General features: G+C 38.0%; 1 protein-coding gene across 1 annotated transcript in view; it reads right to left on the bottom strand.

Moving 5' to 3' along the window:
• Window positions 1–22,813, bottom strand: part of ALK (ALK receptor tyrosine kinase) — a 650,975-nt gene that overhangs the window by 210,600 nt on the left and 417,562 nt on the right. The window contains exon 5 of the mRNA XM_070957560.1: window positions 7,788–7,915. Within this exon, the coding sequence (XP_070813661.1) occupies window positions 7,788–7,915 (128 nt within the window). The remainder of the gene's footprint in view (window positions 1–7,787; window positions 7,916–22,813) is intronic.

Raw genomic sequence — 22,813 nt, 5'->3', positions numbered from 1 at the left:
CATACTGTAGGTCATTGATGTTTTGATTTTTAACAGCACTGAATTTTAATCTGTTCACTGGTGTAACATCAGCATGACTAATTATCATCTCCCTTTAAAAAAAACACAGATAGTCCCTTAGATGACTTTTTTTTGCCATCAGGAATTAACAAGCCTCTCCTCCAACAAAATGTACATTTAGGGGCCACATTCATGTCCTAATAATGGTACATGTCTAGATCTAAAAAATAAATTATTGACTGAGAGATAAGTAGTCCTGAGTTTAAGGCTGCAATGTAAGGGTTTATATACAAATACTCAACTTACAACAGTTTATTTAGTGACTGTTACAATGGCATCAAAAAAAGTGATTTATGACCATTTTTCACACTTATGACTGTTACAGCATCCCCATGGTCACATGATCAAAATTCAGGTGCTTGGTAACTGTTTCATATTTATGACGGTTGCAATGTCCTGGGGTCATGTGATCTCCTTTTGTGGACCTTCTGGCAAGCAAAGTCAATGGGGAAGCCAAATCCACTCAACAATTGTGTTACTAACTTAATAACTTCAGTGATTCAATTAACAACTGTGGCAAGAAAGATCATAAAATGGGGCAAGACTCACTTCGCAACTGTCTTGCTTAACAACAGAAATGTTGGGCTTCACTGTGGTCATAAGTCAAGGACTACCTGTATTATTCTACATCAATAATAAAATTTCAGTTATGCATGGAAGTTTATGAATTAAAAATTCCATTTCTTACAGTTATTCCCTGCAAGAAAGACTCAGGTGATATATTTCATGTGACTTTTTCTGACACAATGCTCTATTTTTGGTTGTCCTTATCCAAATCTGCATAAAGCATTTTTACTTGAAGTGTCCATCAAATGGGATATTCCTTCTGGAGGATGGCAGGTTGTGAAAGTTGGCTATAGTTCCCAGCCTGGCTGCTGTGTGACTTGCCTTTAAGTACTTGCCTGAGCTATAATTGGTTTAGCTAAGATGCTCCCCATGCCATGCCATACTATGGGGAAATCACGCTGCACTGTGTGGAGTGTGAATCGATGACCGCTAGGTAATAGGCTTCTCGGTGCTATCTCTTCAAATGCTAGCCTAAAAGCTAGAAATGGCTTTGGTTGCTTGCAGCTACTTAAAAAAAGCAGAATTACATTTAAGAGCATTGCTGTCAAAGGACTTCAGTGCTAACTCTATAAAGTAGCATTTTCACAATACAGCCTTCCAGCAATATTTATAAACTTGAGTTTATGAAGCGAAGAGTTTCCTTTCCTCTCAATCTCTTCCTCACAACTGTCCTAAAAAGCAGAAAAGGGTGGCTTTGAACTGCCCTCCATCCTGTTTTGCCTCAGTAACAAGGCCAAGGATGGGACAGGCTCAAGAAAAGTGCTTGGTAGGTTCCCTTGGATTCATCTGCCCTCCTACTGAACATTGCCGGCTAGCACAAATAACACCGACCAATTCCTCTTGAGATGGAATAGAACTGAAAGGGAGGTGCGTTTTGACAGCTGCCCAGAAAAGAGCACTTAATCACTGCTTTTATGTGTTTTGCACCAGCATACTCAGGCTCCCTTGGAAGACACTCAAACAAAACACGTTGAAGATATTCTTGGACTATGTATTGTATTTATAGCTGGTAGTCAAGCTTTCCCCCTGCCACATTGCCGCTTTCCAAATTTTCCTACCAGGGCCACCAGGCTTGAAATCCCAGGAAATGCTCCTGTCTTATCTAAAATATCTGTCTAGGAGAGCCTATTTTTTTCTCCACCCCACCACCCCTTCCTTTCCCTGTGCAAGTTAATATAAAAAGGTGAAATTCAATTGCACCAGGTCTTTTTCAAACTGTAGCCAGACTTTTAAGCCTGAAAAGGAGATTACCTTTAAATCTGTGATGTGAAGAAAGGTAGATCAGACATACACACATTCTTTCTCTTTCCTTTCCAGTTCCTTAATATTTGCTTTTGTTTGAAGTAAAAGAGATATAAATTCCTTCTCTTCCTGTGACCTCTATAAGGATTACTTTTAACAAGGATTATTTTCCATTTTTAAGGATAAAGTTTATTGATCTATTTTGAATCCAGGATTATTTATTCCTGTTGGAATAAATCAGCACAAGCTAAATTGGTAAAAGGAGCCATGGTGGCGTAGTGGTTAGAATGCAGCATTGTAGGCTAATTCTGCTGACTGCCAGCAGTTCAATCCTGACCAGCTCTTTGGACAAAAATACATACATGGTTGGAAAAAATGTTAAGATAGCATACAGACTACAAACCAGAATTATTTTTGTTAGGCATAATATCTGAAAAACATGATAAAGGGAATGTATATTTAATATTACATTAATATTACATTAAAGCAGCAAGAATTGTATTTGCACAATACTGGAAAAATGAGGAAACATCCACAGAAGAAGAAATAATTTAAAAAATATTAGACTGTACAGAAATGGACAGACTAACAATAAAGTTAAAAGAAAAGAAAGACACAAAATATTTTCAAATTTGGAATTTATTTTATCAATGGTTGGATAATAGAGGTAGAAATTAGGAGTTTAATATTGCCATGTAAACAAAATGACCCAGACAGCATGCTGTCCACAAAGCACTTATTGTATACAAAGAGAAAATATATAAATATTTTTTTAAAAAAAATCCTTTCATCCTTGTGAGGTCGATAAAATGAGGACCCAGATTGTTGGGGGCAATATGCTGACTCTGTAGACCTCTTATAGAGGGCTGTAAAGCACTGTGAAGTGGTATATATAAGTGCTATTGCCATTGCTAAAAAGTGACCAGATGGGAGTGGCCAGTCCATTCTGCAAGAATTAAGGCAGAGTTAAAGGTCCACCCCTTAAATAACTCATCATCAACAGGGATGATCAGGCACCATAGATTGTTTGTACAAGATTTGTTTCACAAAATGAGAAAAATGACTTCTCTTAAACTGGAACGGCTAAATGTATCTGCATTTCTGGTGAGTTGTAAATGACATGCAGGTAATATTGCTAACTATACTTAAGGAATATATCCCATATAACCCTTAAGTATGGTTAGGAAGGTATTTTCATGCTACAGTGGGAGTGACAGGAACCTTCAGAAAAGGAGGAAAGGATGATTTCCTTAGAAGATATTCCATATAAGTGCCACATACATTTTACAGATATACCTTTTCTCCTATTCCTAGTCTCACTTTAGGCATGAAAGCTGGCTGGGTGACTTTGGGCCAGTTGCTGTCTCTCAACCCACCTCACAGGATTGTTGTTGTGGGGAAAATAGGAGGAGAAAGGAATATTCAGTTTGTTCACTCCTTTGAGTTATTTATAAAAATAATACAGGCAGGGTAAAAAAAAAAACCCATCTAAAAATCTGTTCAAAGAAAAGATGCCCCCCCACCCCTTTTGCTATGTCCAATTGGCTGGGGTTGAAGAAAATCAATTACTTATCATTTAGTGGTTACTACCAAGCACTTTATTTTAATTGGAATTGGAGTGTTTGAGGGAGAATACAATGTTTCAGTAAATTACTCAAAATGAAAGAAAGTATTTCTATGAAAATCATTACATGCCATTAATAAGTCAATACATTTCTTAGGAAATGAACTCAGCTTTTATTATTAGAAATTGCCATCAATTACTAAATATTGCTATACCAATTATTGTAGTTGTGAATGAACAAATTAAAATTATTGGCTGGATATTAATAAAACCAGTTAAGGAGTTCAGTGGTAGAAAAGTGGTTAATAAATTCTGGGGTCGCTTATTAGTGAGAAATTTGCTATTTGGTGATGCAATTCCTTCTACCAGAACATTGCTTCCATGTGGAAAAGGATGAAAACATATTTTTAAACAGAAAAAAAAAGAGCAGTTAATGAATTAACGAAAAAGGCAGCTACGAGTTCTTGGAATTTGGATCCATCTTGTCCTTTTTCATTCTGTTTGTCAAACATTCTTGCATGCCTGAACATTTATACTGAAAAGACAGCTGTCCTTTAGTTTTGGTGATAACAAGAACATATTTAGTCTTGGTGATTATAAAGACATATTTTCTTTGGCAACAATGCAATTTCTTTGACACTGCCTTCTTCACATTTGTCATTTTCTTCTTCTGGGATATTTTATTGATTTCTCCCTCTAGCCTACAGATAATGGAATTTCCTGGTTGTCTCCTATTCGAATACTGACCATCTCTGTTTAGTCTTTGCAAGCTTAGCCAAGGTTGGCTATAGACTGCCATCTACTGTGAATTCATTACACATTTAATTAAAATGTGCCAGGTCGGAGTTCTACTGTTGTTGGAAGGAGGATTCAGCAGAAACTTTATATTGGAGAAAAGCAAAATGTTCCATTTCATACCCATTTTTCTCAGCATCTGAAAGACCCACTGGAACACAAGAACTCAGAAATGCAATTATTCCGGGCATGAAATACACATATAATTCAACAAACTTCTCACTTTAATCTCTAAAAACCAAACAGAGTCTGTTTCTTATTTGCTATGTATATCAACACTGGAGGACCATAGCAAATCAATGGTCCCCCTGGATCACATAATATTGGCTTTCACCTGAACCCTACTCCATATTTTTGAAATATTCTGATGCAGATCCTGCCGCCTTTCCCCATTAATGAAGACAGTATGTTTTGTTTGCCATTCAGGACACTGTATTTTTGTCCCAGCAAGACATTGTGCCAACACTGCAGAATGTAAGCTAAACTGAAGTTCCCTAGCTAGGAAAGATTTGGTTCAACAGAAGAGAAGATTAGATTTATGCCTGTAATGATAATTCATAAGCAAAAGTTCAGGGTAGTTTAAAAAGGGATTTTATGGACTTCTGATCAACCTGACAAAAAGCCATTAGATCACAGTAAAATCCTACGAGACACTAGCTCAGCTCAGAAATAATCACATTTCCATCTTTATTCTTTTCAAGACAGGATTGTCAGTATAATGTAACAGTGTATGCTCCCAAATTAAGATTATATTGAATGGAACCTTTTGGGAGACCTTTATTTACGTGTTATTTATTTGCTCAGGGATTTTACATTTACATTTCTATCTTAGCTGGGTGTGCTGCAATAGCTTTTAGGTAACTCACTGTTCCTACATTAATGTGTAGATTTGATATCATTTTTATTGCACTGATTAGTTTATAGGACTATATGAAAAAAAACCCATGCTTTGCCTCAATGTGGTGCTTTGATACAGGAAATTGACACTATTTGCATTGTTGATGCTCAAAGATGATGCAATTGGCCACAACAAGGGATTTGGTGAAATTTCACAGGCCTCTTCTGGCATTAGCCAAAAAAATGGTGTCTATGTGTGCAGCTTCATTTTACTCTTTGTAGCAGGGATTTTTTTGTGAAAGAACTTTGAAGGGGCTTAATTAAAACTAATTGTCCTTCAATAGCCCTATTGCTTTAGTCTTTATTTAGTTTATTCTATGAGAACATTGGAGATAGCTGTCTCCATGAAGCCTTGGATGAAACCTTGTTTCCAATAAACTGGCTTAAAAACCATGTCACAGCATACCTTTTCCTCTCCTCTCCTCCCCTTCCCTCCCCTCCTCCTCTCCTTTCCTCTGTGAGCAAAAATATGAACAACTAAATTTAATAATGTACATGCCTAGACCAGGTTTTTTTTTTTTCAATCTTAGCGACTTCAAAACATGTAGACTTCAATTTTCATTCTCATGCTGGCTGAGGAATTCTTGGAGTTGAAGTCCAAATATCTTAAAGTTACCAAGGCTGAGAAACAGTGCTCTAGACATTTTCATAAAAGCTTTCCAAAATTGAGGCCCCACATCATTAAAGTGTTATGAAGCCTGACCTCATCATGTTTATTTTGGCACAAGAAGGGTTGTGTGACTCTAAGTCACGAGAGGAGAAATGACCAGAATGGAATGGGAAAAGAATTCTGTGGTAAATGGTTGAAATAATGTAAGATTGAGGAACTTTCAAAAGAAAGAAAAAAGCTCAGGGTCTTAACTCAAGATGGCATCCTGATGATAAAGTGCCATTGCAACTAGAAGCTTGTTGTTGCAATCAATTGCCATATACCTCAGTATACCTTGAGTAAGCAATGCTATTTTGAAGGCAGTCATGAGGACAGGGAAAAGATAACTTCTAGTTGGGTTAAAGCTGTGCTCACTGCTAGAACAATACAATACAAAATATTAGAAATCTGTAAAACAGAAAGAAGAATGAAAGAGGGCATATCCAATAAGTATCCGCATGGGGAAGATATTGAGCAATGCCACTGGAAGCTCTCAAAACTGACAAGCTCTTATTTGCTGTTCATTTTCACTACCTCTCTCCTCAATTTTTGTCTTGTGTGGCATAAAGAGAGGATTTTATCCCTCTACTTCCAGAAGTATATCCCTCTATCTCTAGCTTTCCAGCGTTCCCTAATCTAAATCAGCCCAAATCATCTTGATCAAATCAACAGGATTTAGAGGATTTGGAGAGAGAAAGGAGTAAAGGAAATAGCATGGTCAGAGAAGACCTTTTCCCTTTCACAATTATCATCACCAGGTGATAGAACTTGAGGTTTACAGACACTTCCAAACCCTGAACTGTTGTACATACAGAGAAAACCTTAGTCTACAGTTAGTTATTAGATTGAATTCTCTGCTAATATGTTTTGTAATTTTGAATCTGAGTTTTCGCCATCTTGTACCCTCCAGATGAGTCAAACATAAATAGTAACAAGTATAGCCATGATGGGTTGGGGAATGTAGATGTTAAAACACAATACCTCTTGAGAATACAAAAGGAGAAAAATTGTCTTAACTATATTCTGTCAACATGGACTGGGGAGTCTTGGATTTAAAGCAGATTGCTACAGGAATTCTTCAAATCCTCAAAGTACAGACAATAAGAGAGGAGACATAAAACATGGTTGCTTAACAAGAGCCAGTGCAGTCTTGCATATAACAAAAGAATCCAGTGTCAAAAATATTTATATGCCGAGGCTGAGAATTTCAAAATCTTCATGATAGAACTAAAAAGTTTAGTATTAAAAGAGTATAGATGGGGGTATTTCAGAAACTTGAAGAAACAAGACATTTTATTATTCACAATTACAACATCTATATCAGCATGGGGGAGGACATGGTTTATTTCTGTTATTTCTCTTTTGCCTTTCAGCAATGATTTATATCAAGATATATTACCATACAGTCATAAAGCACACTGCATATAAATAAAATGAGAACAAAACGTAGTGGCCTGAGTAATATTACTAACTATTTATTTATTTATTTATTTATTTATTTATTTATTTATTTATTTATTTATTTATTGGTTTAATTTATATGCCACCTTTCTCCGGAGACTCAGGGCGGCTTACAATGCATTAAGCAATAGCCTTCATACTTTTGTATATACCTGCTTAGTAGGGCTTTTGGCCCCCTCTAAGCGGTGTTCTTTTTTACACAAAGTCAGCTTATTGCCCCCACAATCCGGGTCCTCATTTTACCTACCTCGGAAGGATGGAAGGCTGAGTCAACCTTGAGCCTAGTGAGATTTGAACTCACAGTAATTGCAGGCAGCTGGCAGCTAAGTGCTACTTAACAGCACTTTAGTCTGCTGTACCACCAAGGCTTCCAAACTCTCCAGTTATAACATTAAGTACTGGGCTTTATGTTTAGGACAAAGCCACTGGAAAAAAAACTTCAATTATTTCTAAAGTCAAAATCTTATACCATAAAGAAATATCTCCTTTTCCAGTAATATCAAATAAGCCAAAATACCCCAACATAGAAGAGAAAAAAAGATTCATATTTACCTGTGCTGCAGTTCTTCATTGCAAATGCATCAACAGCAGCTACACTCCTGTTTCCATTAGCAGTATACTCCAAGGAGATCCGAAAAGGCTTTTCTAGATATCCAACCCTTTGTTGAAGAAGCACCCAACTGTTTTCACGACACAACAAGAAGAAAGAAAAGAGGGCAAACGTGGTAAGGAAACATATAGTGGAAAAAGCATATTTGCAGAAGTAGCTATTCCACAGCTGCCCCATCATCCAGTCCAGCAAGGTCTCATTTCTACTGAAATCCCTTAAAAAAAGAACCCTAGTTGCTTTGTGGCTTTTTTTAAAGAGAGAAAAACAGAATAAAGCTTTGTGAGGACTTGAGATATTACTAAGAATGGATTCTACCAGCTACGGATCCTTTTATCACCATGGTCTATCACACTACTATAATTAGAAATACCTTGCAGGCTTTCTTGAGCACCTTAAAATCAGCAGAACTTTGTCTCTCTGTGGCTTCCTCATGAATGGAACTATAAGCTGTAGAACACCTGAGAATACTTGAAATTCCTATTGCACTACTCGCTAAGAATTGAGCAGCATATAAATTTAGTAAGTGATGTTTGGTTGCAGAGTCAATCAGATGTTTAGACAGGATCCGGCATTTTTGTCTACCTATTGAATCCTTCCCAAAGACTGGGATAGGCAGATGATGTTGTTTAATTATATTAAAGATAATTTTGTAGGATGTAGGCTGTTCCAAGTAAAGCTGCCTTTTGCAATTGACTGATGGTGATTTTGTCAATGCCGATTGTATCCAAATTTTTTGGGATTACATTCAAATTGCCTATTATTATTGATACTACCTTTGCTTTCTTTTGCAACATTCATTCTACTTCCATTTGCAGGTCTTTGCAAATGGAATTGTCCCCATGTATTGCAATGCTCACCAGCCAGGCTTTTTTGTCGTTCTTACCAACAACTGTTAAATCAGAGGTGTTATGTGTCAGATGCTTGTCTGTTTGAATTCTAAAATCCCAGAGCACTTTACCTTCTTCATTTTCTACTACTTTGTTTTGTAGTCCCAGGAGTAATTTCCAACATTACACCTCTAGAGTGTTTTTCTCACTCAGACAAATGGCATCTTATTCCAACCACTGCTATTATCTTTAAAATTAAAATTAGCCATTGTAAGTCAGAGCTTATGAACCTGAATAACAAGATCCATGAACAAAGTAATAATAATGTAAGCTACATATACCAGAGAAAAAGTTCATCTATCAATTTCAGTGAAATAAAATAAATATCGGCATGTTCAACAAACTGGTGGAAGTCACTATTATTTTTCTTCATGTCTGTATTTCCAGAGCACAATGGCCTATTCAGCTACTATCCTCACAGTATCCACTTGTATGATGTCAATGGACAATCATGAGTATCTGGCCAAATGGAAAGAAACAGTTCTTGAAAGATTTCCAGCAATCACAAGTGTCACTAAATGGATGTAATGTCTTTCATTTTCCCCCATTTTTGACCCCCCTTTTAAAAAAAATGCTATGATGAGTTAATCAGTTTGATGCATAACAGACTATATAGATGCAGGGGTTTGAATAGCAAAAAAAGCAATAAGAGGGAGTTCCTAGACTAACCCTATTTTGTGGCCGCTAAGATTTTCTGTGCTAGCAGCAGGACGAGAGAGTTAATGCTCCATTAATCTTTTCTCTCCCTTTTGAGGAAGCTTGCTTCATCTCAACCTAATTCTAGTACTAAGAAATTTTAGGACTAAAACCTAACACTTCTTTATTAATTACATATATAATGAAGGGCAGATATTTTCTTAGTGAGGATCTTTTTTTTAAAGAAAGGTTTGGACCACAGAGAGCAAAAATATGAATAATTAAAAACAGAAGTAGCATAATGGTTATCTCTATAGTTACTATCTAGAGATAACCACTACACTGCTTCTGTTTCTAATTTTGTCATTTTTGGCTTCAATATTGGCAGAGTTGTCGCCATCCATAAAGGGAGACACAGTGCCATAATCAACTTCTTTTTTCCTTCAGTGCCTTGAATATGTTTCTTCCAAGTTCATGGTTTACAGAATTCCAGAACTACAACCCAGCATCTGCTTTGCTTAGCATTTTACTCTATTTGGCAATATACAGGCTGGAGAGTTACTTAAGGATCAATGAGAGACAACTGAAAGTAGAAAGTTCTGGAGTTGTTTTTCCCTTCCTCCCAGGATCTATTCTTTGAGATCATTACTTTTGTTTCATGGATTCCTTTGGGTCACCAAATTGAGAAAACTTCATAAAAACAAATAATAAGTTTTCTTGCTTGAGTTACTGCAGTTGCTCATCTGTAAACAAACAAAACAATAAAAAGCAGTGCTAGAAAAAATTGCAGACTAACTCCAGCTATAATAATTAATGCATTGCTTTCTCTTGTTTCTTTTTCCAGCAATCAGAATAAGGCACCTGTCATTTCAATAACAATAATTTTATGATCAGTATTACTACTACCTTACAGAAAAGGTTCAAACAGTGTTTTTAAAGGCTTGCTTAGACTGTGTGTCAGAGGTGGGTTTCAGCAGGTTCTGACCAGTTCTGGAGAACCGGTAGTGGAAATTTTGAGTAGTTCAGAGAACCGGCAAATACCACCTCTGGCTGGCCCTACCCCCATCTATTCTCTGCCTCCCGAGTCCCAGTTGATTGGGAGGAAATGGGGATTTTGCAGTAACCTTCCCCTGGAGTGGGGAGGGAATGGAGATTTTACAGTATCCTTCCCCTGCCACGCCCACCAAGCTGTGGCACGCCACCAAGCCACACCCACAGAACCGGTAGTAAAAATTTTTGAAACCCACCACTGCTGTTGTGTGTATGTGTATATATGTATGTATGCATGTATATATATATATATATATATATATATATATATATATATATATATATATATATATATATATATATATATATATATATATGTTTTCTAAGGTTTTCATGGGTGTTTGTATGTAGGTCTTTGGTTATTCGGGTTTTCTCCCACATAAAATTGGAAGTATCTTGGCGATGTTTCGACGAAGTCTCATTCGTCATCTTCAGGCTGTTGTTTTCGGCTTCGTGCTTCTAGGAGCAATGAGAAGCTTTCTCCTAGAAGCACGACGCCAAAAACACCAGCATGAAGATGACGAATGAGACTTCGTCGAAATGTCGCCAAGATACTTCCAATTTTACGTAGGAGAAAACCAGAATAACCAAAGACCTACACACACACACACACACACACACACACACACACACACACACACACACACATATGCATACACTTATATGATAAAAGATATATGAGGCCAATGCTTCTCCTTGAAATAATCCACTGCATGCTTTCTCAAAAAAAAATTGATGAAGTGCTTTATTACAAATGCAGAAAAAGCTGCTTTTTTGGTTAGAATACTGCTCAAATTAGTTGAAGTTTGGATTGAAATGGTAAACTTTTATTGTTATTATTGTTAGTTTGTGATCATTGTTTTTATTGTTCTTTGTATTAGTCTTACTAGATGCAAGATCTATTTGTTTTGTTTGCTTAGTTTACACAATGCATAATACAACAAAGGAGTATATTTTGCATTTGGCTTGTTGCAGAGCCTGATACAGATTAGGGTGGAGAAGAAGTGATTGGTCAAGACTGCCAAGCTGGCTTCCATACCTAAGGGGGGGGTGAGGGGGCTAGAATCTAGAGCTCCCCACTCCTACTCCAGCACCTTAACCACTTCATGATACTGGTTCTGTTTAGGTTTAACATTTTTAAAATATTTTTTCCCTCAAGCTGGTGCCTTCTAGTTGTACTGGATTTCATCTCACCTGATTCTGAATTAAAATGTGTCAGACTGGGAAAACTGCAGTCCAAAATACAAATGTCATTTGAGTTCTGTAAAATTTTCCAAAACACTCACCCCATCACAAACAGAATTAACAAATGCTAAAGATGCTTTTGAAAATAATATCAGGGTGTACAGAGGAAGTAAAGAAAGCAAAAAACAAACAAACATTTTTTTTAATGTGATTTTTAAAATAAATATTTTGATATATTAACAAGGTGACTTTGAAAGTGACTGAATCTGCAGTGAAAAATGAAAGCAGGAGAAAGGTGGTAATTCATATGAGGGAGAGATGTGGGAGATGTCTAAAAATTAGGATGGCAGCCACAACCATGTAGTTGAAGTCCTGGTCCTTTTCTACATGTTTCACAATTCAGTTGTGTGGTTTTAGAAGTTTTCTTGACTTTCTGACCCTCTCCCTATGGATTCCCTTGATTTATTTGCAATAACAAAATAGTTTTGTATATGACAATTGCAGCAAGACTTTTATATGGGCAGCAGGGGAAAGATATAAATTCCCACAAATGAATACTGGATAGTGAAATTAATGGAACTGGCAGAGATAGCAAAATTGACTACTTTGATGAAAGCCCAAAGATAAAAGTTTATTTGACTTTGTTTCTATATGGAGACCATATGTGAACTTCTTAACTGAGAAAGATAAAAATGTAGTTTTGGTTTTAGGGTTTGATGATTAGGTTTCTAATTTGTTATCATTACAAAATATTGTATTATATCTATATATATATATACACACATACACATGTATGTGTGCATGTGCGTGTGTGTGCGTGTGTATATTCTATCGAGGCACCTGGTCTATCCCAACATGTGGGAGGGAGGATGTTGTGGTGGACCAGGTGCTTCGATAGAAAAACATTTAATCTCTCCCCTGGCTCAAGCTGACAAAGGGAGGAGAACTTGTGGCTCAGAGGTTAATACAAGTGCCTAACATGCAGGCAGCCCAAATTCAAATCCAAGTAAGGGTATGGCTAGCTGATGAGAGCTAAATAGCTTGAAATATATCGATACTAGTCACCCTTTATTTCTTTTTAAGCAAAATATAAATTATATATATGTATGTATGTATGTTGTTAAGATTTATGTTTACACTTAGAATAAGTGGTTATTTTGCTATACAATTTTTTATTGTTTAGTTCAGTGGTGGGTTTCAACATTTTTTACTACCGGTTCTGTGGGTGTGGCTTGGTGGGTGTGACCTGGTGGGTGTGGCAGGGGAAGGATACTATAAATCCCCATTCCCACCCCACTCCAGGGAAAGGATACTGTAAAATCTCCATTTCCTCCCCAATCCAGGGGAAGGTTACTGCAAAATCCCCATTTCTTCCCGATCAGCTGGGACTTGAGAGAATAGATGGGGGTGGGGCCAGTCAGAACTACTCAAAATTTCCACTACCAGTTCTCCAGAACTGGTCAGAACCTGCTGAAACCCATCTCTGGTTTAGTTTGTATATTGTTTATGGTTTTGTTTTAATTTAGAGTAAGAGGCTATTTTATTACATATTTGTATCTTTACTGAAGAAAGTTGGAAGTCATTTTTTTGCGTATTTTTTCTTTTTTCTTGTCACTTTTTAACTTCTTCCCTCTTTGATCCCTCCTCCCCTTTTTAAATCTTTTACAGTTTCCTTATTTGTATTCCTTATCTTTCTTTGAAGCTTAATAAAATTGGTTTTAAAAAAACAGTAACAAAGTAGGAAATAATTCCCATTTTTACAAGGTGAGTGCCACTGTCTTTCTCTCTGTGGGTAAAAATAAGAATGTGATTTAAGGGTCAAAGTGACAGGAGCCTCAGACTTATCCAAATATTACCCTTGGCTAGTTCTCTTTAAAAACTGACAACAAAAGTAGCTTGATTTGCCACCTGGAAATCCTAATAGAGAATTATTCTTTCAGAAGTAAGGACAAAGTTAGTTTTAGAGATGATTTATAGTGAAATGCTGGAGCATCTGTGTGTCATGCAAAACATCCTTTACCCTTTCCAAGACAGATGGATTTTAATTCCAGGTACATGGTGGCTCTCAACAAAAATTTCTATTTCTTTGCCACCACTAACCCTCTGGCTAAATATGTCAAGAGTTTTAGAAATTGTTTTTCCTGAATTACTGGTGCAATAAACTTTACTTTTAAAAATTTTAGACACCCATAGTTTACCATCAAAACTATATTAAACTTTCAGAGGTAATGCCAGGCAGGTATTTTATGCTGCTGAAATTCATGGCAGTAAAAGGCCCGGTGGGAGCCCAATTCATTTAAAAAAACTGCAGCACATGTGCCTTCAGAAGTGACTGATCCTCACACAAAGAATATATGCTCTGAGGCCAATTTCTACAAAGCAGATGCCCGCCTCTCTGACAAAGTCCCCAAAGAAAAAATATACCACTAATTGCCATGTTTTTCTATAGTTCTTTTGGAAGAAATGCCACAGAGTAAGGGCCTTGTGGAGTACACATTTTGTTCAGTCCCTGAGATGGGAGAATTGTTAAGATGCACTGCTTGAAGTTTCACAGAGAAAAGGTTACTGCAGCTGTGCCTTACCCATGTGCCTTCTGTTTGTCTGTCTGTCTTTCTCTCTCACACATACAGTTTTATCTTACAATAATGGAAACCTGATCACAGATTATTCCTCTAATATTTCTTTACAAGTCTGAACTTTGGGTTATACCCATTCTTCACATAAATGGAAACCTAGCTGGTAATTCTCAAATGCTTTCCTCAACATCATAATCCTTTGAAACTCTGCCAATATGAAGCTGGAATTACAATATATTGTTGCAGAATTACAAGTTTTCCAGTGCCTTCCCATTTTTGCATTTCCTGCTGGAATGCTGCTGTATACTCTTAAAGCTTTCCCAGTAAACACAGATGCTAATATTGTCAGCCACCTGTCTTTTGGCCATTTTTGGCTGTTCCTTTAAACATCACAAAATAGTTCACTGTATTCTCTTCATCTTTTAAAAGATGGATATTAACCTGGGGGATGTCTAGTTTTGCCCACTTGTAGCTTAGTTTATTTATTTATTTTCTCAATTCTGTGGACAATTTTGAATGGTTGCAAATTCCTGCATATTTTTCCTGTCAACTTGCCCAAATACTGTTGTTGCACAGAAGCAAGGTGCACGATCCCGTTGCGAACCAGTAGTAAAGGTAAGTAGAACCCACCCCTGGTTGGAAGCATCATCCATCACTGTGTTGCTTACTAGTAGACTGTGAATAAGTGACTCAAACAAAATCTGGCACCATGTCAATAAATTACTAGCAAAATTAAAAGTATACTATCAAAAATCTGCAGGCTGTAAAGAATTATGGAGACATAAAGGTTGTCATTTATATTACTTCAGGTCAAGGAAATAGTACAAAATGGGGGGGGGGAGTTCAGTTGTCCTATCAATGCATTCATGTTTGCAAAACAAACATTCATTTAAGCATCATGACCAGTTTACATGCTGGACACGTTGGACATACTAAAATTCTACCATCATAGACTTTCCTCATTTTCATTTGGTCTGACATTATTTTTTATTCTTTGAGGCATTTTTTTTACTCTTATATATGTAAGATGACATTTGATAGCATATACATATTTGAGAAAGTAAATATATATGCTCTGCCATGGTATATTAGCACACACCTCTCCAGCTGATGATTATTTAGATCTAAATAATTCGCATTTTTAACTTATTTTCATTAGAAGTGGAAACACCATGTTCTGGCATAGGGAGATCAGTGGTGGGTTGCTACCGGTTTGCCCTGGTTCAGGCAAATTGGTAGCAGCGGTGGCGGGAGGCTCCGCCCACTCATCTGGACGTCATCAAATATGCTCTGCGCACGTGCAGAAGCTTCTGCACATTTGCAGAAGTGGCACACACGCAAGCGAACCGGTAGCAAAGGTAAGTGAAACCCACCCCTGGGGGAGATACAACTCTTTCAGCATCCATTTGCTCTCCTTCTTTTTGTCCTTGTTGCTTGGCATATTTATTAGTGTTTTGAAATATAAGATGGTTGATTTATATTTACTTGAAATCTTGAGTGAGTAGTGCCTATGTGGAAACAATTTTCAAAAATCTGAGATTTTGAATGGATTTATGCTAAAGGATTTAATGGCCATAAGCAGATGATGTTCAGATTCTCTCTCTCTCACACACACACACATAAAAGGCTATATGTTTACAAGGTTCTTAATCTTAAAATTACTTTGTTTTTGTTCAAGGTTCAGAAAGATTTTACTTTAAAACACTTTTCTATTCTCTAAAAATAAAATTCATATCTCTTATGCTACAACCCTTCAAAACAAATGTTTTTTCATATGCCACAGCTTCATAGATATTACTTTATGCTGACCCAAAAATGTCAATATATTCCAATATCATCTTCTTTACCGTAACAATAACAAAAAAAGTCCAGCTCTTCCTCTAGTCTAATGGCAGTAAATCACCTGAACACTGTAACTAAATATAAAGAAATCACATTTGTTTCCAATCCTTTGAGATCCAAAACACATATTTAGCATAGTCTTTCTGAAAAGCTCATTATGAAAATGAATAGAAAAATGCTGAGCAGTCTCTTTTGCAATTTAAAGGTGAATGAATCAATCACTTGAGTTAATTTGTAATCTCTTTGAAAATGCAATCTGTTGAATGAATTATGTTTCAAAGGTTTACTTCCTGCCCTGCCTTTTTTAAAATAACAGCCCTCAAGGCCTCTTATTGCAATTAACAACAAGCACAAATATATATAACAAAATCAGCTTGACAGAACAATAACCTGCAATGAACTAAGAGTATTAAATAAAACAGAAGTGTGTCAAAAACAATTTGTATCAATACCTGTTAGTTTAAATGATTCAAACTGGAATAATGGTTTACATATCACAGTTAACCATATGAGATTTCCTTATTTTGGTAAGATCATCTGACCAGGACTACAAATATTGGGCAGCATTTTTTCAGTCCTAATCTGATGGTTGTATATTTGAGACTCATGCTGTTTTGCGACTTAAGTTTTTGTAATTTGTTAACTATGGTTCATGGATTAGCCAAGCCAAATTCTGTTTATGCAACAAATAAAAATGTTTGGATATCCCAGCCAAGATTTTATAGTTTTGGTGTGGGGGCAACGTTTGATGGTGCTTTGGGGTTCCTTTGTTTGTTTTTTATACTGATATTGTAGATGGAAGTGTCATCGCTTTTGCCTAGATCAATCACCTAGAACAAGTTGCAGTAATCCATCTGGTATGTGATTAAAGCATATGTATTGTGGCCAACTTTTTTTTTCTTTTAGGAAAGGGCACAGCTGTGTAAAGGTACTCTTGGCCACCATAATGGTTAGAAGTCCAAGATCTACTGAACCCTTATTTTCGAACTTAGCTGACATGAAACTCTGTAGGAACTTTTTTTTCCAGCTACTGTTTTGGCTGAAATTTTCAAATAGGATTATCTCATCTGCTTTTTTATTGTCAAGGTTGTCCTTGTTGCTGCTGCTGCTGCTGTTGCTTGGTAGTCAGTATGATGCTATTAAAGTCCAGTCATCTTAGAATTTCTCTATAGAGCAGGGTGGGCAAACTATGGCCCTTTTATGACTTGTGGACTTCAACTCCCAGAATTCCTGAGCCAGCCATGTTAGCTCAGGAATTCTGGGAATTGAAGTCCACAAGTCATAAAAGGGCCATAGTTGCCCACCTCTGCTGTAGAGGATTTGTGGAGATATTTTCATTCCAAAAATACATGAGAAAAGTTCTTTGTAAACTAATTTCTCTGATAAACTGGAACATAACAATTATTTAAAATTAATATTTTTGTATAAAATTGAGGAATGGATGTTCTGAGACAAAAACTATCACCCCACATTCCACAATAATATTTTTTTATTCTAGGGCACAGGGGTCAAACTTGACTGCATCATGTAACGTATCGCGACGTATTGCAATGTTTTTTGCCTTTGAGGAGCCGGGGTGGGTGTAGCCTGCACATGATGCACCCAGCCCACAGGCCACCAGTTTGACATCCCTGTTCTAGGGGTTGGAAGAAGCATATCTGTGCCAGCTGTGACAAATCTACAATTGGTCTCACTTAGCTGCATAGTTCATTTTCTTTTACTTTTATATTCTAGGTTTATATTTTTATATTCTAACACTGCTAGTATAATATGCTGTGATATATTTTATACTGAGTTACCCTTATCCAGAATCTTTAGAGAATGGGTAAGAAACACACATACACACAGACACACACATGAATTAGAGAGAGAAATCCATGTAAAACAATGGGAATCACAAGTGTAATTTGAAAAAGTGGCAATTTAGGATTTAAAGTAGCCAGTGGGTTATAAGTGCAGATAATGATATTCTTGGGAAAGTAACTTTTTCATTCACTGCCTGTATTCCAGTGGTGGGATTCAAAAACTTTTACTATCGGTTCTGTGGGCGTGGCTTGGTGGGCATGGAATGGCTTGGTGGGCGTGGTAGGGGAAGGATACTGTAAAAATCTCCATTCCCATCCCACTCCAGGGAAAGGTTACTGCAAAATCCCCATTTCCTCCCGATCAGCTGGGACTGGGAAGCAGAGAATAGATGGGGGTGGGGCCAGTCAGAAGTGGTATTTACCAGTTCTCCGAACTACTCAAAATTTCTGCTACTGGTTCTCCAGAATTGGTCAGAACCTGTTGAATACCACCTCTGCTGTATTCCTTCAAAATTCTGGGGGTGTGGGGGGGAAAGAAATGGATAAATGCCCTGGATTTTCCTCTCTGAAAATTCTCTGTCCCACCCACAAGGGCAATTACTTCCTTCAGGCTCCTCTGATTTAGTCTCAACCTTTCCCTCTTAATTATTCCTTACAGGCAGGATACAGAAGACAGTATCCATGCTACCATCTCATGAAACCTTCACCCCAAGAGAAAGAGGCAAAAATACATACATTCCCAAGCCCCATATAAAACAAGTTGAGGATCATAACTTGAGTATTCAATGTCAATTTTGCTAAACTGTTTTGAAGAATATTTCTTAAGGATATATGAAAAATGACCTCCATCTAATTGTATACACTTCCTGCACTGAAGAATTTGTGGCACCAGATACTCTCTTTGTCCTTCAGATTTAAAACTGTATAGGATAAATAAAAATCATTTTTTTCAACTTCTCTTGAAGAAAATGAACTATGCAGTTCACACAATTATAACATACTTTAGTAATTATGCCATAGGTGGGGCTGCATAACTGAAGTGCAAATAAATTAGTTTTTTTTAAATAATAGAGTCTTAATGCTTGGTTGTTTTTCAGTTTTACCTTATTCAGACCCCTGTTCTTCTTGTATACATGAGCTTGATTACACTTGATTTTATGAAGTGAGCTTTACTAGAAATGAAATTGTACTCCATGAACCAAGAAGGAGTCAAGTGTCAGAAGAATGCTAAATAAAACCATTATTCCCAGAGTGTTTTCAAGCCTAAATCAAATATGATAATCTAAGGTAATTAATACTTCATTCTAATGTTTTTAAGCGGAGGACTGGAATTAAACAAATAGGTTCATGTATCAAGCTAAGCTATGGTTTATTTTAATTAAGGTTTTCATATATAAGTAGTCCTTGACTTACAACAGTTCATATAGTGACTATTCAAAGTTACAACGGCACTGAAAAAAGTGGCTTATGACCTGTTTTTCATGCTTACGACCATTGGAGCATCCCCATCTTCACATGATCAAAATTCAAACACTTGGCAACTGGCATGTATTTATAATGATTGCAGTATCCTGGGGTCATATGATCACCTTTCTGACAAGCAAAATTGATGGGGAAGGAAGATTCATTTTACAACTTTACATGTTACTAACTTAACAACAGCAATGATTCACTTAACAATTGTGGCAAAAAAGGTTGTAAAATGTAACAAAACTCACTTAACAACTGTCTTGCTTAACAATGGAAATCTTGGGCTCAGCTGTGGTGGTAAGTCAAAGACTACCTGTACACTACAATATCATATTAACCTAAAATGAGTCTACTTATGTTATGGGTCAGCTTAGTCTCGGAACCTATTTTCTACTGTGTTCTCATGACATTGGCTTCATGTGACTCCCAACTTAAACCCAAGGTTTATCTTAAGTCTGTAGAGCTAGATGAAATAACACCAAAATTTTAGTTTTAGAATCATCTGACTTCATTGACTGTTCTGTTGGCTTTGCAGTCAAGCCCTTGAAAGTAAGATTAACCCAACATCTATTGCCATTTTATGCTGATGGAAGCATGGCTTTCTCCTTCAATCTCTGGGCCCTGACTTTCAGAGCCATTTTGCTTTGGGCAAATGGTTGGTGGGGGATTTGGTCCTAAGGATATTGGTTGCAAAAACATTTTGATAGGTGACTAAAGCTGCCAATCTACTTACCTATCAAAAATTGCCTCTTCCATCTGCATCTGCTTTAAGTAGACTGTTTGGTGGATGCTTCCTTCCAGGTTGTGTTATTTAGTGAAAAGGAATGGCTCTTTTTTGGACATAGATTTACTAGTCTAGAAAAAGTCTGCAAAGGGTTTAGCGCTAATCCATAGAAGCATTATTAATAATAATAATAATAATAATAATAATAATAATAATAATAATAATAATAATAATAATAATAATAATAATTTTATTTCTATACTGCCCTTCTCCCGAAGGACTCAGGGCAGTGTACAGCCTAATTAAAAGCACAAAGACAAACAAAATTTAAAATTATTAAAATTATTAAATAATTGGCTCAACTATAAAACTCCCAAATTTAAAATCCCACATTTAAAACCAATTAAAATCTTTACATTGATAGCCCAGCCTGGTGGAACAACAAGGTTTTGAGGGCACAGCGAAATATATGGAGGTCGGAGATCTTACGCATTTCTGGGGGCAGTTCATTCCAAAGGGCAGGGGCTCCCACAGAGAAGGCCCTCCCCCTGGGTGTCGCCAGCCAACATAATTTGGCCGGTGGCACCCTGAGGAGACCCTCTCTGTGGGAGCGGACTGGCCGGTGGGAGGCTACTGGTGGCAGAAGACGGTCTCGAAGGTACCCAGGTCCAATGCCATGGAGCACTTTAAAGGTGGTAACCAACACCTTGAATCACACCCGGAAGACCATTGGGAGCCAGTGCAGCTTGTGCAGGAGGGGTGTCACGTGGGCACAATGAGTTGTGCCCATAACCACCCGCGCAGCCACATTCTGGACCAGTTGGAGCCTCCGGGTGCTTTTCAAGGGGAGCCCCATGTAGAGAGCATTACAGTAGTCCAGTCGGGAGGTGACAAGGGTGTGAGTGACCGTGCGCAAGGCATCACGATCCAGAAAGGGCTGCAACTGGTGAATCAGGCGAACCTGATAGAAAGCCCCCCTGGCCACAGCCGTCATATGTTCTTCTAAAGACAGCCGTGCGTCCAGGAGGAGGCCCAGATTGCGAGCCCTCTCTGTGGGGGGCAAAGACTCACCCCCAATAGTCAGCGATGGCACCAGCTGACTATATCGCGACGCCAGGAACCACAGCCACTCAGTCTTGGAGGGGTTGAGTCTGAGCCTATTTCTCCCCATCCAGATCCGCACGGCCTCCAGACAGCGAGACATCACATCAAGGGCATCATTGGGGTGGTCTGGGATGGAGATGTACAGCTGAGTATCATCAGCGTACAGGTGGACTCTCACCCCAAAACCACGGATGATCTCGCCCAGCGGCTTCACATAAATGTTGAACAGAAGGGGCGAGAGGACCGACCCCTGTGGCACTCCAGAAGGAGGAGAAGGAGGAGAACCACCGCAAAATGGTGCCCCCTATTCCTAACCCCCTCAACCGCTGCAGTTTGATACCATGGTCGATGGTATCAAAAGCCGCTGAGAGATCTAACAGGACCAGGACAGAGGAACAACCCCTGTCCTGAGCCCTCCAGAGATCATCCACCAACGCGACCAATGCCGTTTCTGTGCTGTACCCCTGCCTGAAGCCCGACTGGTACAGGTCCAGATAGATAGCTTCATCCAGGTGCCTGGGCAGTTGTCATGCCACCACACTCTCAACAACCTTCGCCACAAAACGAAGGTTGGAGACCGGACGATAATTTGCTAATTCAGCCGGGTCCAGGGAAGGCTTCTTGAGGAGGGGCCTCACCACCGCCTCTTTCAAGGCAGCAGGAAAGGCACCCTCACTCAGAGAAGCACTTATAATCCCCTGGAGCCAGCCTCATGTAACCTCCCAGGAGGCCAGTACCAACCAGGAGAGACACGGGTCCAATAAACATGTGGCGGCACTAATCTTACCCAGAACCCTGTCCACATCTTCGGGAGCCACAGGATCAAACTCCTCCCAGATAATGTTCTCAAGACCTACCCTCGTCTCCTCCCCCGGACTCACCCAGTCGGAGTCCAAGCCTTCCCGAATCTGAGCGACTTTATCATGCAGGAATTGCACAAAATCCTCAGCTCGACCCTGCAAGGGATCTTCCCGCACCAAAACACTTTTCAAAAGGAACTGGAATAAAAGCTGACAAATTCTTGGAGAGTTGTGATTCACCATGTAATCACGGCCCGAGTAGGGCTGCATGGCAGATGAAAGTCATAGGAAAAAGAGCTCAAGCTGAGCAAGAGTTCTAAAGAAAGAGATTACAGACAATTCCAATGGTGGGGTGGAGAGAAGCATAAGAAGAAGATGACAATGTGGCCACACAAAAAGTTAGGGCAAATCTGACAACCAGAAAAGAATCTTTATTTACAGAAGATGCAAAGTCAGTCTGGTCACAAAAGAATATCACAAACAGATAGCCTAGAACTGTGCGGCTGGTATTTAGAAAGTGAAAACTTAGAATAAGCTAGGGTTAGCAAAGAATGCAGAGAGTAACAAAAATAATTTATTAAGTTATCTTCAAAATAAAGGGAAGATAACAGAATCAGTCAGTATGCCAGCTTCCCAATAAAGATGGAAAGATGCTAACAGGTGATAAAGAAAAATCAGAACTACTTACTCTTATTTTGGTTACGTTTTCTCCCACAAAAATTATGTTTTGCTAGGAAGTTGTGAATAACAGGATGAAAAGGCATGACTGAAATTTCAATTGACAGAACACTTAAGTGAGTTCTGATTTCCAGAACCAGATTAATTGCTTCCTAAATTGAATTCCTTGGTTCCTGGATGATTCCTTATGTGATCTTTTTGAGAAATTATG

The sequence above is a fragment of the Pituophis catenifer genome, unplaced genomic scaffold, assembly GCF_029215685.1.
Source record: "Pituophis catenifer annectens isolate HBS135680 unplaced genomic scaffold, rPitCat1.0.hap2 SCAF_1, whole genome shotgun sequence".
NCBI classification, from domain to species: Eukaryota; Metazoa; Chordata; class Lepidosauria; order Squamata; family Colubridae; genus Pituophis; species Pituophis catenifer.
The sequence above is the reverse complement of the archived record's forward strand: the minus strand, read 5'-3'. Positions and strand labels throughout refer to the sequence as shown.